Source organism: Cyanistes caeruleus, chromosome 8, assembly GCF_971803275.1.
Source record: "Cyanistes caeruleus chromosome 8, bCyaCae1.hap1.1, whole genome shotgun sequence".
Classification (NCBI taxonomy): Eukaryota; Metazoa; Chordata; class Aves; order Passeriformes; family Paridae; genus Cyanistes; species Cyanistes caeruleus.
Genome location: NC_141708.1, coordinates 36,398,754 through 36,415,016, shown reverse-complemented (window position 1 = coordinate 36,415,016; position 16,263 = coordinate 36,398,754). Strand labels below are relative to the sequence as shown.

Below are 16,263 nucleotides of genomic sequence, written 5' to 3'. Positions count from 1 at the left end.
AGAGGGCAGGGCAGCAGGAAGCAGGCCGAGCTTGAGGGACACTGTCACCAGCCCCTGACACCATGTCATGCCAGGGCTCCAGCCCTCCTTATTTCACTTTATTTCCCTTTGCAGTGCATTTGGTTTTACATCATTCTGTGCCTCCAACGTTTCCCTCCCCTCACAGGCAGCTGTGACACAGCATCCCACCCCTGGGTTTCGAACAATTAATTCCCTTTACAGACCTGGGGTCAATTAGTGCACAATTCATAGCATTATATGAAAAAACCTGAAGTTCTTGACTATCTCTGACAAATAACTTCACAAAAAAACAAACATTTTTGCCACTCACATTTGTAACCCTTGGCCTTTATCACAAGAGAACAAGAATTCACCAGAACTGGTACCAGCAAGGACAGCACGTTGCTAAACCACATCAATAAGCCCCAAACCCATTTCCTCCTCTTTATATTCACAGATCTGATCATGGGACAGAGTCAAACATCACACAATGTTCCTCCCCTGTGCCTCAGGGCTGTGACACTTGAGGGGACGGTGCCACAGTGGGGCTTGCAGAGACCGAGGGAGAAGCAAGTCCTTGGGACAGTGCACAGGAGCTCAGAAAGCTCAGAGGGCATGGGGCTTTAGGAAAGAGCAAGTGGGATTCTACTCTAACTGCTCACAGCAAGTGAAAACCAAAAACAAAATCAGCCTTCATGTAAAAAGCCTTCAAAAGCAGAATTCATAAAAAAATTAAAAGTATTCAAACATTCTTACATAATAGTTTGCTATCTTGACTAAATGGCACCAGATTTCAAGTGGTCATGTGGAAGAAAAATCAGTAGCATTTCAAATGTTGCTTTGTTCTAGGAGCAGTTTCTATCCTGGCATTTGCTGCTAAAAGGTAGAAGTGAACTGAGTATCGAGGAATCTTTCCCCTATGCAGCTTCTGATTTGGTTTGCTTCAGGAAGTAGAAAAGATTTTCCATACTCAAGTTATCTACAGATTATGTCTATATATAAAAAAAAGTGTGGCTATGTACAGGTCCTGCACTCACACACCCATCTGTACACACACAGCCCGTGCCAGGTCCTGCCCCCTGGCTCCGGGACCACCCTCTCCTGCTGGAAGGCTCCAAGGGATCCCTGGGGACAACACGCAGGCACTCGCTCTTGGTCTGGGCTGAATTGTTCCGCTCATGATCTGTGCTTCCACTTCCAGTTGGAATTGCAATAACTTAGAGGTTGTTGTTGTATAAAAACGATTCCAGGAACAGAACTCCCTTTGCCACCCCCATTCCCACCCCCTGACACTGGTTTTGCTAACTGATTACAGAAGTCAAACTAAATCACTTCAGGAACTGCAAACACACTCTTTCCTCTTAATCAAACACGATCTCCATGGCCAGGTTCTGCATGGAGACGTCCTTGGATTTCCTCATCTTCTCGATGGCCCTGTGGAGATCCTGCTGCTGCACAGGCCGGATCTCATCTTCATCATGGCTGGGGAAGAGAGAGGAACAGCCAGGTGAGGGTCCAGGGGCTGTGAGCAGCCATCCCTGCAAACAGCAGCTCTGACATGGATCCAGCATCAGGCTGGAATCCCAGGATCACTGAGGCTGGAAAATCCCTCCCAGCCCATGCAGTCCAAGCTGTGCCTCATCCCCACCTTGTCCCCAGCCCAGAGCACTGAGTGCCACGTCCAGCCCTTCCCTGGACACCTCCAGGCATGGGGACTCCAAAGCTCCCTGGGCAGCCCCTGCCAAGGCCTGAGCTCCCTTGCCATGGAGAAATTCCTCCTGGTGTCCAAGCTGAGCCTCCCCTGGCACAGCTTGAGGCCGTTTCCCCTTGTCCTGTCCCTGTTCCCTGGCAGCAGAGCCCGACCCCCCCTGGCTGTCCCCTCCTGTCAGGGAGTTGTGCAGAGCCAGAAGGTTCCCCTGAGCCTCCTTTGCTCCAGGCTGAGCCCCTTTCCCAGCTCCCTCAGCTGCTCCTGGGGCTCCAGCCCCTTCCCCAGCTCCGTTCCCTGCCCTGGACACGCTCCAGCCCCTCAATGCACCCAGGATTGCTGCAGGAGTGGCAAACACCACAGGGATGTCCCAGCACCGTGTCAGCAGCACTGAAGGCTGGCACTAACCACTGCAGCAGCAGGACTTGGTGGCTCAGGCCACCTCCAGCTTGGGCACCTTGCAACAACCAAGGTGCCAAAAGGAATAACAATAACTGAGTTGTGGTGGGGGGAGGCACTCCTGCTCTGTGTGACCCTCCAGGCAATCCCAGCCGCAGTCAGGGAGCACAAGGAACAGCTGTGAGAGTGCAGCAGGGCCCCACGTACACGTCCTCCTCGCAGGCGTTGTTGACGTACTCCCGCACGCAGAGCAGCGCCGCGTCCCGGCACATCTCCTTCAGGTCGCTGCCCGAGAAGCCGTCGGTCTCCTTGGCCACCTGCAGCAGATCCACGTGGCTGTCCACCTGTGGGAAACTCCAGCTCAGGCCACCACTCCAAAGCCACTGCCTTTGGTCCCCACGACAAGCACCGGTCACCTCCTTCCCAGAGTTTTTACCCTCTCTGAGATCATCCTCATTGGACATTTTTGGAGAGCTGAATTTTTCCCTTACTCTGAACCTCCCAGTGAGGTTCACACCGTTACAGGAAACTGGTGTTTCGGCTCATCAAACCCTGCCATCGATTCAAAACCCCACCAGAACTCCACATAAACCATTGGTATGTCCTGCACTAACCACGCTCCTGCACGGATCTGCCTGGAAAAACTGGATCCCAGGAATAGTGACCCCTTTTCCCTGGACTCTGTTGTCTGTTCCTGCTTTACACAGCCCCAAACCGGGGGATTTAGAGGCAAAATAATGTGTCTGCCTTGGTGCACTGGGTCAGGCTGAACTCTTGCCAGTCAAGACCCCAGGTTTATTCCATCTTTTTATGGAATTTCTGATTCCTTTCCCACCATGAGCATCAGTATTTCCTTTTCAAAAAGTTAAAGCCAAGGCAGTCCAATAAAAGGCTGAAATTCTGGGATGACTTCTCTCAAGAGGGGAACTATTCTGTGGTTTCAATCAGGCAAGGAAAAAGGGGGGAAGGGCTCCCCTTGCCATGTGAAGTCTGGGTTTGAGAGATCCAGTTCCTCTTCCTATGGGATAACCGATACAGGCTGGTGTTTTTACCTCCCTGAAAACCTTATTTGTGTGCTTCCCTGCCAGATGCTGCTGAGCTGCCATTTTTAGGCCTCTTCAAAAAATTTATGTTGGTTTTACCAATAAAAGATATTTATTAGGCTGGAGCTCAGCCTAGAGATACTTTGCAACATTAACTTGAAGGCAATTAGTGCTGCTGACTAAATTTGGGAAGAAGCTCTGATGACAGCGATCCCCTATCCTGTCACAGACACTTCCAGCTGTGCTCACACCTCATCCTTCCCCTCTCCTCTCTCTGAAGGAAATTTGAATTATGGATCAAGAGCAGCACTGTCAAAGTCATTCCTCTTTGCTTGACCGGGGCTAAGAAAGAGTTAAAGAGTCAGCATCTTCTCCCTGCTTCAAACTGAAATTTCCCTTCCCTGATCTAAACATGATTCACCTTCACCTTTCTTAGAGTGAAATCTCTTCTCTTGTAACAGAGCAAGCAAACAGAGACAGAGAAATGGAGTCATTCTGCTCAGAGGGGGTGATTCACCACACAAGCCAAGGCTCCTGATCACAAAGGAGGCAACTCCAGGGCTTTAATGTAAGGCCACACCTAAACCCACAAAAGATTCCCAAGTTCTCACCAGAAAGCCCTGGCAGATCATCTCAGCCTCACTGCAAGGCAGGCAATTACAAACCACACGTTCTGCAAGGCCAGAGCTGCACTGGTGGCAGCAATGCAGCCATGAGCCACCAACAGGACGCTACTCACATTTTCATTCTTCAAAATCAGCTTCAAGATCGCCTCTCTTTGCTTCAGAGCCTGGAACAGAAGAGACTGAAGTTACACCAGGGGGCAAAAATAAACACTTGTGACATCGCAGGGCTTTCAGTCCCTTCAGTTCCCTGGCCGAGGACACGTGACACGCACTGAGGAAACCTCTCTGATGGCAAATTCAGCTCCACAGGTGATGTGTGGGAAATTCTAAACCTGATAAATCACACACTCTGTGAGGAGGCTGCTGAAGAATCAGCTGAGTCCTGAGCAGATCCTTCCTAGGAAGGTCAAACACAGCCAGCAAAGACTGGGTTTTGTGCCTGCCAAACCTCACTTACACCATGAAAAAAGGGGAAAAATTTCCCCACAGATAATCTGGCAGCTGAACAGTTGCTACTCTGTCCCAAAACCCACTTCTGCCATTTCCCTCTGCTTAGCAGGTAATTTTTGATGAGTAATTTGGGGCCTTTTCATCTCGAACTCAGTTATAAAATCTGCAAGGCTTTCACTCCTGCCTGTGCCTGTTCCCAATCCACAGCACATCAATTATTCCACCTTCAGTAAGAGTCAGGGCCAGCCTGGGCTGATCACAAAGCAAGAGAGAAGCTGGAAGCTCATGGCAGGGCTGTAGTGGGGTAAGGAAAATCTGTTCCCCAAATGACACCTCCTGTGGTAACTCTGATCCTGGGAGAGGGAGCCAATCCCTGTAATATCCCAGGGCACACAATTCATCCTTCTAACGATGGGGCTTGATAGAATGACACAACAAAGTACTCAAATCCACATCCCTGGCCCCTGCTAACTTAAGGAAGAGTTGGAGATGAGGAAGGTGTGTGGAGCAGGTATGGAAGAACAGCAGCTCCCAGGTTATGCGTGCTGTTTCCAAAGGGATCCACTCCCATGGAGTGAAAGTCAGTTCCAACAACACAGGCCTGGGAACACAACTCCTCTCTTCTTGCACAATCAATAAGAATTTTACTCCTCCAGTTTGGTCTCTGAGTTTCAGCAGAAATGGATGATTTCTGTAGCCAGAAGGGAATTCTGACAGCCACAACTGAACTCCTGATAACACTGACACAGAAGTGTCTGGTGACATCAGCAGGCACTCAAAGGTGACTGAAGTATCTGGAGAAGGATGGCAAGAGCAACCTTTGGAGGAAGGACAACCTTGTGACAGCTGCCTGATTGATAAAGAACTTAATAACTGGGGCATAAATCATGGAATCCTGGGATGGTTTGGGTCCTTAAAGACCATCTCGTTCCAAGCCCATCAGAGGCAGAACAAACCAGGTTCTCCATGCTGTCTATTGTGGAAAGGCCTGAGCAGAACAGAGTTACAAACCAGCCCTTCCCAGCTGCAGCATCCAAACAGCTCCATTCCCAGAGAGGAGCAGGGATGAGATCAAAACTTCACCTTAAAAAGCCGAGTTATGGACATTCTTCAAACCCCCTAAACCCAGCTCAGCAGAATGCAGCATTTCCTGGAGGAAATCCCCCAGAGCTGTGGATTTCTCTTCCGGTGGGGCAGGCCAGGCAGGACTTACGGGCTGGTTGATGTGGAAGCGGGTGGGCATCCTCCTCATGATGGCAGAGTCCAGGTCCTGGGGCCGGTTGGTGGCTCCCATCACAATCACCTGTGTGACACCACAGACACCCCTGAAACCAGAGCTGGCAAACATCCACAGGCTGGGAATGTCAGCACCAGCCAGGGTATTTCCCCCACTGTATCAAGAGCACTGACATTTAAAGAAGTTCCATAAAGGTTTCCTGGCAGTGATGTCAGCACAGGCAGCTGGAGAGAGCCCTGGTGCCACAAATACCACCTGGGGGGAGATTTCTGCACCAGTCCAACTTGAAAATTCAAACCCTAAGAAGGAACTTAAAACTTCTGCTTGTGATGTCACTTTGGTGGATGGTGGAAATCCAAAGATGTTTTGGGAAGGTATTTAAAAATGTGCTGAAAAAAGAATCACAGAAGGTTTGGGTTGGAAAAGACCTTAAAGGTCATCTTGATGTAAGCCCTCCATGGGCAGGGGCACCTTCCAGGATTCCCCCATAGCAATGGGTTCACCTGGCAGCTTTCACATGCACCCAAATGGTGTCTTTACTTTTTTAAACATTCAAAAAAAGCATTCCATGACCCACAGGTTAGCAGTGGGTTAAAGGTGTCCAAGCCAAGCCCAACAGCAGGACAGTGTTTACCTCCCTGGAGCACTCCAGTTCTTAATTCCAGAACAAATTTACTCCCCATTCACAGCAGCTTTGTTTCCCCATTTCTTACTCTAAGCTGTGTACATGGTAAACACCCAGGCAGGAGAGTGAAAATCGGCAGGGTGATTAATCTGGGCTCCAGGGGGTTTCCTGCCCTGCTCCTGCCTTTGGGCCAGGCCCAGCAGCTCCAGGAACGCGGGCCAGCGGGGCTGGTGGCCCGGCAGAGTCACCCTGCCACCTAGAGGCACTGGGATTGCTGGCATTATTCTCTGGGCATTATTTTCAGCCAGAAGGCAATTTCCCCACCTGCCCCGAGTTCCTGTCACGCTCCAGATCCAGCCCACAGCTGAGTGTGGCTTCCAGATGGAATCAACACATCCACCTCAACCCAATTCCTTGCAATTTCTTCCAAGCATTTGGGATTTTTGTTTTTCTTACAAAAGGCAAACGCTGCTGAGCTCGAGAGACCCCAAATCGTTTCACTGCAGGGAATGAATAATTTCATTTGCTCCAAGGAATTGTGAGTGTATTGGGAGAAAAGGTACTTGGAAGATAATATCAGTTTCCAGTGAAGGGTTCATACCATCGAATTTTTACTGATGGGATGCTTTAACCCTCCTCTTGTTTTTTACTCATTTTGGGAATAATCAGCTGAAAAACGTCTTTGGCACGAGCTTGGGAGAGGAGGAAAAGCCATTTATGGAAAAATACACGTGAAAAAGGCTGAAAATTTTCAACTTAGAGAATAAACCGTCTGTTTCAGGGCTTTAAGAAGGTCATCCCAGGTGACAGAGCAGAACCATGGCATGCAGGCTTTCTGCTACATTCAAGTCATTCAGAATCCCAGAATTCCAGTGAAAACCATTCCCAGGTTTGGGATGGGAGGGACCTTAAAGCCCATCCCATCTCATCTGAAAATACCACTTCTTGATTAAAACCAAAGTAAGCACAAAGCCAATCTTCCCAGGAAGAACAATGATCTGTGGATACAACTCCCCTCGTTCCCATAAAGTGCTGGGAATCACTGACAGGTAAAGAAGCCTTTGGCAATCCCTGTTCCCAAGCAGCTCCACGCACAATATCCCAGCTGAGGGTATCCCATCCCTTCTCCCAGCACCCTGAGGACTCACCTGGCAGTTGTAGTCAGTGTCCAGCCCATCCCACAGACTCATGAACTGGGCTTTCATCATGGCCGTGGCCTCGTGGTCGGTGCTCGATCGGTTCCGCAGGAAGGAATCTGTGCCAAAGGAGGGAAGCAGTCACTGCCAGCCCAATTCCTCAAGGGAATGCACACCTGGGCTCTTCTCTTAGCTCATAAATGCATTTTTAACCACCAGTGTCAGCAAACAATAAGTGCTGCCAAGGGTGGAGGCAGCACAGTGTACTCTCCCCCCCATTCTTAAACCCCCCTTCCAAAGGATGCTACACAAGCCATCACAGGAGATTGCCCCACATCTTGTGCTCCAAATTTCCACCTTCCTGAATTCATGGAAAGCAGCCTCCCCTCCTGTTCTTCAGACTTGTGAAATCACTATTCCAGAACTCTCCTAAAACCATATTTTATTGCCCAGTACGTGCCCTGACAGCAGAAGCACTGAAGTGTATTTGTTGCTGGGTTTCCCTGTGAACCAAAAATAAGTAGAAACTTGTTTTACTTGTGAATTCCTTCACTGCCACCAGGAAAAAAAGACATTGTTTTTCCTAATGTGCCACCATTCCTTTACAATTCTATTTCTCTTACTGAGCCTTCACTCTTTCTAAGGATGACAGTAGATCCATACATCACTGAACCTACGGTTCAATGTCACTCTGCTATAACTACTGATAAAAAAAAAGAGATTTTTACCTATTTCATCAATAAAAATGATGGATGGCTGGAGCTTTATGGCCAGGGAGAAGACAGCAGCAGCCAGTTTTTGGGATTCTCCATACCATTTATCCGTCAGCGTGGAGGGCTGGAGGTTGATGAACCTACACCCGGCTTCCTTGGCCGTAGCTTTGGCAATCAGGGTTTTCCCACAGCCAGGGGGGCCATAGAGAAGGACTCCTGGAAAATTCACAGTGTTAATGCTTTGCTAGGACAGGCCTGGAGGTGTCCAGGCTCGAGTTTGATCCAGGTCTTAGAAGGTAAGAAACCAAACCACTATTCCATTAAATCAAGAGGTTTTAAGATCATCCCTATTAAATTACAGATCAGAATAGCTGAAGACAGGAATGGTGAAGTTGAGAGGAGACACATGAAAGATGACTGGTTTATTGACCCTGCCCATGGCAGGGGGGTGGAACATCATCTTTAAGGTCCCTTCCAACCCAAACCACTCCATGACTCCTTTTTATTCCATTTCCAGGACTATAAAGGTTACAGAAAATTAACCCCTATTTATACCCTGTCAGTACCTGACAGGCCTTGTTTATATCTCCTCTCAGTCCTGCTAATAAAACTTAGCACAGAGGAATGAGGAAAGGAAAAATCCATCACACAACAGACCCACAGACATTTGAAACAAATTACCCACAATTAAACATGACATTTTGTGTTATTTTTAAACTTGTCACAGTGCAAGAATTCACAGGAGTGTTTTTCTAACACAGTTACAAAGAAAACAATTTCAAGAGCAACATTCAGTCAAAAGAGCCTGAAACACAGGAAATTATTAAGGTTTTTTTCTCTGTTTATGAGAGTGATGCCCACAAACATCATTACTTTGGAGCAGTGACTTGCTATTAACACCCAGCACAAGCCACTCGTAAAACTGGGGAGCAGCCCGAGCTGGAAAGTCTGCTTTAAAAAGATAAATAAAAAAATTCATTTTTTCCTTCAGCTCATTAGATCATGGAATTCATGTAATTTTCCAGACAGCTTCAGTTTGGGACTTACACAGAACATAGCCTGGAAAAACTAAACCAGCTACCAAAGTGCTGCATTTTCCACCCCTTGGGACACAGGACTGAGGTGGTCACAGAGCCAGGCAGTAGTTAAGAGCTCCAGAAATCAATATTCCAGGGAACAAAACAATAAACTTGTTTTTTTCTGTCCAACATTTTAGGTTTAAATTCTGCTTTTTTCTTTTCTTTTGCAGTAACATATAATAAATATGGCTGTAGGGGTTTCAGCAGAGTCCAACTTCTGTTTTACTGTGGAAAATGAACCCAAATCCAGAGAGAACCGAGGGATCTCCAGAGGAAAAATGGGATGTCTGTCTTTTGCTGAATGATGGGAATTTCTAGGAGTGCCAAAGCTGTAGAGCAGAGTTAGAGCTCAGCTCTGCCAAAGGACAACACAGGGTGTAAAGACAATAAAAATGACAATTTAGGCAGTTAAAAGTGCAGGATTACATGGATTATAATGGCCTGGAGTGACAGGACAAGGGGAAATGGCTTCATGCTGAGAGAGAGGAGGTTTGGATGGGAAGGAATTGTTCCCTGTGAGGGTGGGCAGGCCCTGGCACAGGGTGCCCAGAGCAGCTGTGGCTGCCCCTGGATCCCTGGAAGTGTCCAAGGCTAGGTTGGATTTTGGGGCTTGGAGCAGCCTGGGATAGTGGAAGGTGTCCCTGCCCATGGCATTGGATGGGCTTTGAGGTCCCTCCCAACCCAAATCACTTCATGATCCTGTGATTAGTGCACAAAAATGGACCACCATAACCAAAATCCAGCTATTGCTTCTTTACCAAGATGAAATTTCTTCACCAAAGCAGAAGAAGAGGGGAAATCTGAGGGTTTCCCCTGGCATCAGTCCTAATGTTTGCACTTTGACCTTTAACAACCCACTTCCCTTTCTGAGAAACTGTACCGTTTGTGTTTTAAATACCAAGGTATAAATCCATCACATTCCCTTCCTACCTTTGGGGGGCTGTAAGAGCCTGGAATTCTCAAATAAATATTTCTTCTTGATGGGCAAAATGACAGTGTCTTTCAAATCTGTGATGACATCATCTAAGCCTGCAATATCACTCCAGGTGACCTGCAATGGAAGAACAGTGTTGGGAACGATCAGCATTGATCCTGCCTAGAAAAAGCACCCACCAGCTTCAAAGGAAAAAGGAGAAGGGATTAAAACCCTCTAATCTCAATGATGCAGTTTGAGGTTTAGATCACAGGAATATTTCCTGTGTGTTTCCACAGAGGTGCAAATGATGTAATCCAGAGACAAAGGGGAATTTTGCAGGTCTGAGGAGCAGGGAAGCTGCTTACATGCATGCTGAGTGGGTCCACCAGGTGGGCAGCAATGCTCATCTCATACTCAGTCAGCTTCACATTCTTCACTCCTATTTGCTTCATTAGCTTTTCAGCCTGGGGGAAACCAAACACCAAGAAAATCAAGGGAAAGAAATCAAATGCTTCATTCAAAAATCAGCTTTTTAAAAGAACTGCTGTTTGTGGTTTGAAAAGCTTCTCCCTAAGAGATGAAATCTTATTTTAAGCAGAAGGTTCTGCTGTTTCCTAATGACTTTGTTGACACTTGAGTGAAACCAAGTCAGATGTCTCAGTCCCCATCAAACAAATCCTGGGGCTTTCACATGCCCAAATCCTCAACTCCTCTGTTATGACCTAAGAAACGACCAAAACAAACCTGGAAACACAGAGTGTGCCCCACAAGCCTCGACAGCACTTGGGGAGAGTTGCGTATTTTTGAACGAACCAAGGAAATTTTAATGTAGTTTTGAATTCCCAGAAGTCACTCAATTTCTAATATGTGTTCAGTGGGTTTTCCCTAATTTACGAGGAAAACTCATTGTGTCAACACACTTGTACATTTCAGTTTCTACTCAAACTTACAGTAAGTCCAAGAAGGTTTTGGGACAGTGCAGCCTCTTAGATAACAGCTGGCACTGAACCCATTGGGAAAGCTGGCTTTCAACTAAAAAGCTCATTACAGAAGGGAAACCACCCAACACAGATTTAGGTTGTTCAAAACCTGTGAAATTCTTGCCAGTCAGAAACCAAACGAAAAAAACCTGCCACATTTCCAAAGCAAACCTTTAACTTTTGGTTCTGAAGGGCCACTAAAGCTTTTCCAGAGCACAAATCGTTCCATTTCAAGACAAGGAACGAGGCTTTTCATCTTTTCCCCTTCCCAAGGCACTTCGACTGCTGGTGGAGGTCTCTGCCACTAAGATGCCAGAAATGCAGAGCTTTCAAGTTCTCTTTTAAGAATTAAGTAATCTCTGCTCAAGGTTTTTGAAAACAAGCAAGAGGCTGATGATTTAAGGCCACTGCTGCTCAGCAGAGTTGTCAGAAGCAGAGATGGCACCAGACCCACAGACTTGCTGAGAATCAGAGCCAACAGCAGCCTCTAGACCAACAGCTTTGCCACCACTTCAAGCTAGAAATTGTAATTTGTTATAAAATTGTTGCTTGTTATATACTGTAATTTGTTACAAAACACGAGCCCTGAAAAGACCAACAGCCTAAACCCCGAGACTGACTAAAACACTTCAGCTTCCCACAGGCACACTCCTCAATATCCCAGGGAAACACTGCAGAATGGAATCCTACCTGCTTCTGAGCTTCCACTTTCTGTTTCCTGGTGGGGTCGATGGCATCCACCATCCACTTGATGGTGAAATAGGTGACAGCCCCAAAGATGGTCAGGCGGAAGATCAACCCCACCACCTCGTTCCGGCTCAGGGGCCGCGAGAACGCCTCGGCGTGGACCATCCTCCTTCCCAGCTCTGAGGGGAAAAGGGAAGCACAGGGAGGGACAGAATGGAAAATCACAGCTGGAAAAGAAACACCTGCCCTGTGTTTAAATGCTGTTTGATAGAAGCTGCTTCGCAGGGACTTTGGACAAGGGATGGAGGCACAGGACACAAGGAATGGCTTCCCAATGGCAGAGGGCAGGGACGGATGGGATATTGGGAAGGAATTGTTCCCTGGGAGGGTGAGCAGGCCCTGGCACAGGGTGCCCAGAGCAGCTGTGGCTGCCCCTGGATCCCTCAAAGTGTCCAAGGCCAGGTTGGAGCAGCCTGGGATAGTGGAAGGTGTCCCAGCCCTGGCAGCAGGGGAGAAATCTAAGTTGCCTTCCAATCCAAACCATCCCGGGATTCTGTGCTCACAAAGTTGACATTCCCATTGAGGGAACATTTTGGGACTGCTATTGACCCTGAATGCTGAATCCTGGAGCCAGGGAAATCCATTATTTAACCAGAGAGGTCTTTTCCCTAAGAGGAAGTTTACAGGAAAGGCACCCGGCTGCCACATTAAGGAGCAATCAACGACTTGCATTTGATTAAAATGAGGTTAAGAGCTGGAGCCTGCACCTGGCAGGATGTATGGGGAGTTATTAATATCCCTGGAAACCTGAAAATGCTGGATGTGGCACACAGCTATCCAGGGAAAAGCCTGACTGCTGCATGAGCCAAGCCCAGAGAGCACAGCACCCTCAATCTCGGGAACAAAAGGCACAGAGGGAAAGAACTTTGCTAAAACATTGGAAAAATGACTTGTAAAATCAGGGTCCACTTCCTCCCCAGCTGGTGGGGGTGATCTGCTTGAGAACCCCCAAATCAGTCCATGGACACTGCCCCATTTTCCTGATGCAAGGGCAAAACCAGCAGCAATTCTTTTGGCAGCTCCTGACGCTCCCTGGCCATTCTCCAAACCAAGCTGGCAGCCAGGACAACCCTGGAGCACCCACAGCCAAATCATCCCTGGATCCCCCTCCCCAGGCAACTCTGGAGCCAAATTATCCATGGATGCCTGCTAAAGGACCTAAGGAAGTCCTCCGGAGCTGGAGGATTTTTGCATGTCCTAGTCAACCTGACTTATTAAAATAAAGGGGCTCTGTAGTCACCGAACAAGGAAAAAACCTCCCCAAGAACCCCGTGCAGAAATCTCCTTCTTATGCAACCCATGCCCTGAGGGCCAACCGAAAGGAAAAGCTTGAACACGAGAGAAATTGAAGCATAATCTCGCTGAGCAAAGTCCTAATAACTCACAAACGCTAAAACCTGTAGGAACTCAGCGTTTCTTTTCCCTGAGGCGAGGACTCTTCACTCCGGGCCCGCTGCGGCTCCGCTCTCTCCGTACAGGCGCAAAAGGGAAACCAAAAGCGGCAGCGGCGCTGGCTCCTGTTCCGCTCCGAGGGCAAATCGAGGCACTGCCGGGAAACCCTGGCCTGCCCCGGGGAGCCCCGCAGGGCCCGCCCCAGCGCGGGGATTGTCCCCGGTGGCGGGCAGCCCGCCCCGTCACGGCTGTCCCGGGCAGGGCCGGGCCGCGCCGCCCGTGACCTTCCCGCCGCCCGGCAGGTGCGGCGCGGCGGGGCCGCTCTGCCTCTGTCCCGCCGGGTCACTCACCGTGCGGCGGCTCTCCGGAACTCCGGGGCAAGGGGCGGGACGAGCAGCAGGAGGAGGAAGGAGAGGAGGAGGAAGAGCAGGAGGAAGAAGCGGAGCAAAAGCCGGCGGCAGCAGCGAGGGCCCGGCAGCGGCGCGTCCGGCACTTCCTCCGTCCGTGCGGCGCTCGCTGCCCCGCCCAAAGGTTCCGGCCGGCGGCGCCCCGCGCGAAGGTTCCGCCCACCGGATGCGGGGCAGCTCCAGGCTGGGAAGGGCCGGGATCGGCCGGGATGGGCCGGGATCGGCGGTAGCGGAACGGAGCGTCCAGCGCGGCTTCACCGGCACCCCCGGGGCCGCGGCTCCCGCTTACAGCGTGTAATGACAACGGGAACGCCGCTCTATCGCCACGAACGCGTAAAATTCAGAGAACGTAACATATGCAACGCGTTAAGAGAAATACAAGAATAAATATATAATGTATGCATAAATATAATACATATAATATATAAAACATGCTTATATACACATATTTTATATAGATAGAGATATAATTTATACATACATATGTGTACATAGCAGATATGAAACATATCTAACGTATTTACAACATGTACACAGTGAGAGAAGAATGTCCAGAAGAAAGGTGAAAATTACAACATTTATTGTCTAATAGCCGTAATTAACTCAAAGTTTTGGCAATTTCTCTTCAGCCCTTGTGCTCTAGAGCCAAGATTTTCCAGCAACAGGACAAGAGGAAATGGCCTCAGGCTGTGCCAGGGGAGGTTCAGGTGGGACATCAGCAGGAATTTCTTCAAGGAAGAAATTATTTTGATTTGATCAGGCAAGTCCTCCCTTTCATGCTGCTCCTGCAGGCTTTGATGGTAAAAAAGATTATAATCTTCTAGAGGTTTTTGTTTTTCAGTTCATGTTCACCATTGTGTTCGTTCATTCCTGGAGGAAAATACTTGGGACCCTTCTGGTTTTCTTCCCACTCCTGAAAATAAAGGGACATCTGTTTTGCTGCAATTAAGGAGAAATGCAAACACACACACACACACACACACACACACACTCTCGAGGAAAAGCAGCTCAAAACTTACGTTTTATCACTGCTGTGGTGGCAACCTCTGAAAAAACTCCCGTGGAAAAATATCTTTTAAAGATGTGGGGAAGTGCAGTGTTTCAGAAGCCAGCCAGGGTCGTGGCGATGCAGAGGGTGTGGATTGGAATGGGCTCCTGTTTAGCCAAATATTGAGGGATTCTGATCAGGATTGTGACTGAATTTGGGATTCCTTCCCAACGTTCAGGTGGGCTTTCCATTCACAGCTCCAGTGAAATGGACTGGCTGGAGAAAAAATGGGGTTATACTGGAGGGAAAAGGTGGTTTGGTGGCAGCTCTGTCCCCAAGCCCTTGGCATGCCTTGGATCATGGAGAGTGCTTCCCACATAAAGACAGATCCAGGAGGTGGAAACATGAATTAAAACTCAGACATAGAATGAGTTGGGATGGCTGGGAACCTCAATCTAGCTCATTCCACCCCGTGCCATGGGCAGGGACACCCTCCTCAATATTCCAGGTTGCTCCCATCTGGCCTTGGACACTTCCCAGGATCCAGGGGCAGCCACAGTTTTATCAGTTTGGGGTTTGCAGCTGGAGGAAAGGGGGAGTGAGGAAATCAAGGGGGCCGAGAGGGACCCCTGTGCCTGGGAGAGCACAAAGTTCTCTTTGAGGCCAGTGTTGGCACAAGGGTAAATGGATGCAGACCAGTCCCGAATATATTTACCCTGAAAACCAGGAGAAGGTTCTGGGAACGGCTTCGCAGTGGGAATAGTGGTGGCAAAACATCTCAAGATGCAACTCAATACGTTTCTGAAAGGAATTATATAATAGAGCATTTGCAAAGGCTGGAGGCTGCAGCAGCCTGGGAAATCCCTCCACCTTATGTCCCACTTTATTTGGAGCCCTTTAAAGGTCGTTTTCCTGCAAAACATGAACGCTGCTAATTCCCAGAAAGTTACTAGAGTAAGAAGAGCCTTGTACAATGGGCTTTATCTCCTAATATTTTAAAGAGTTACAGAGAGTGATTTAGAGATTTACAAACGGGACTTTCTCCCTGCCAGGGTAATTATGATCAGTGTGGGAAGCAGAACGGAGCGGGACAGAAAGCTCCATGGAAATACCACGGGCTGCTGGGCCAGACGGCCTGACCTGGGGGGACTGTCATGTCCCCGTCCCCGAGCTTGGCTACCCCGAGGACATCAGAAGGAATTTCTTCATGGAATGGGTGCTCAGGCCTTGGCAGGGACTGCCCAGGGAGTCTCCGTGCCTGGAGGTGTCCAAGGAAGGGTAGGACGTGGCACTCAGTGCGCTGGGCTGGGGACAAGGTAGGCATCGGGAACAGCTTGGAGTCGATGATCCTGGAGAGCTTTCCCAACCCTAATGCTTCTGCGATTCCGAGGGCAGCAGGTGGCCGAAAGCCCCCTTCCCGGTGGCTGCAGGGGGCGACAGGCGCTCGCTCACCGCGGCTTCTCCGCTCCACGCCAGCCCCGGGGGGCGTGAGGGGAGGAAGGCGAGCTCCCTCAAGACGCCGGGCTGACCGCCCCCCCCCCTTCCTTTTTCCCGCGGGGCCGCACCGAGCTCGTTCTTTCCCTTGCTTCTTCCCGCCCAGCTCGGCTGAAGAAGGACGAGAGGCGGGCGAGCGGGAATCCCGGGGGCTCTGAGGGGCTCGGGGGGCCCCAGGACCGCGCGGGCCCCTCACGGCCCCTCACGGCCACTTCCGCCCGCGGGGGAGGCGCCGCCGCGAGTGCCCACGTGACCCAACGCAGCACCACCGCGGCCGTCTCACTTTACCGCCCGTATCCCTCCGCTCGCAGCCCACCCCCCCCCTC

The 16,263-nt window shown here is 49.5% G+C and overlaps 1 protein-coding gene and 1 long non-coding RNA gene across 8 annotated transcripts; one reads left to right on the top strand and one right to left on the bottom strand.

The window, feature by feature from the left end:
* Positions 1–65: 65 nt before the first annotated feature.
* On the bottom strand, positions 66–16,204 carry ATAD1 (ATPase family AAA domain containing 1). 7 transcript variants are annotated; one of them, XM_086900012.1, is made up of 13 exons: positions 16,009–16,204; positions 15,159–15,244; positions 14,475–14,719; positions 13,399–14,386; positions 11,600–11,775; positions 10,295–10,393; positions 9,944–10,064; positions 7,950–8,150; positions 7,234–7,340; positions 5,437–5,526; positions 3,887–3,937; positions 2,312–2,448; positions 66–1,482 (listed from the first exon to the last, which is right to left on the bottom strand). In XM_086900012.1, exons 5-13 carry the CDS (start codon positions 11,759–11,761, stop codon positions 1,362–1,364), a joined length of 1,089 nt encoding a protein of 362 aa, XP_086756138.1. In that variant the 5' UTR covers positions 11,762–11,775; positions 13,399–14,386; positions 14,475–14,719; positions 15,159–15,244; positions 16,009–16,204; the 3' UTR covers positions 66–1,361. The 7 variants fall into 7 exon arrangements, with proteins under 7 accessions (XP_086756138.1, XP_086756137.1, XP_086756139.1 ...); XM_086900011.1 differs by having other exon boundaries at positions 13,399–14,368; XM_086900013.1 differs by having other exon boundaries at positions 13,399–14,368; positions 14,475–14,610.
* LOC147652019 (uncharacterized) lies at positions 5,596–9,144 on the top strand. The gene is made up of 2 exons (XR_015289912.1): positions 5,596–5,834; positions 6,867–9,144. It is a non-coding gene; the product is annotated as an uncharacterized LOC147652019 (long non-coding RNA).
* Positions 16,205–16,263: the final 59 nt, after the last annotated feature.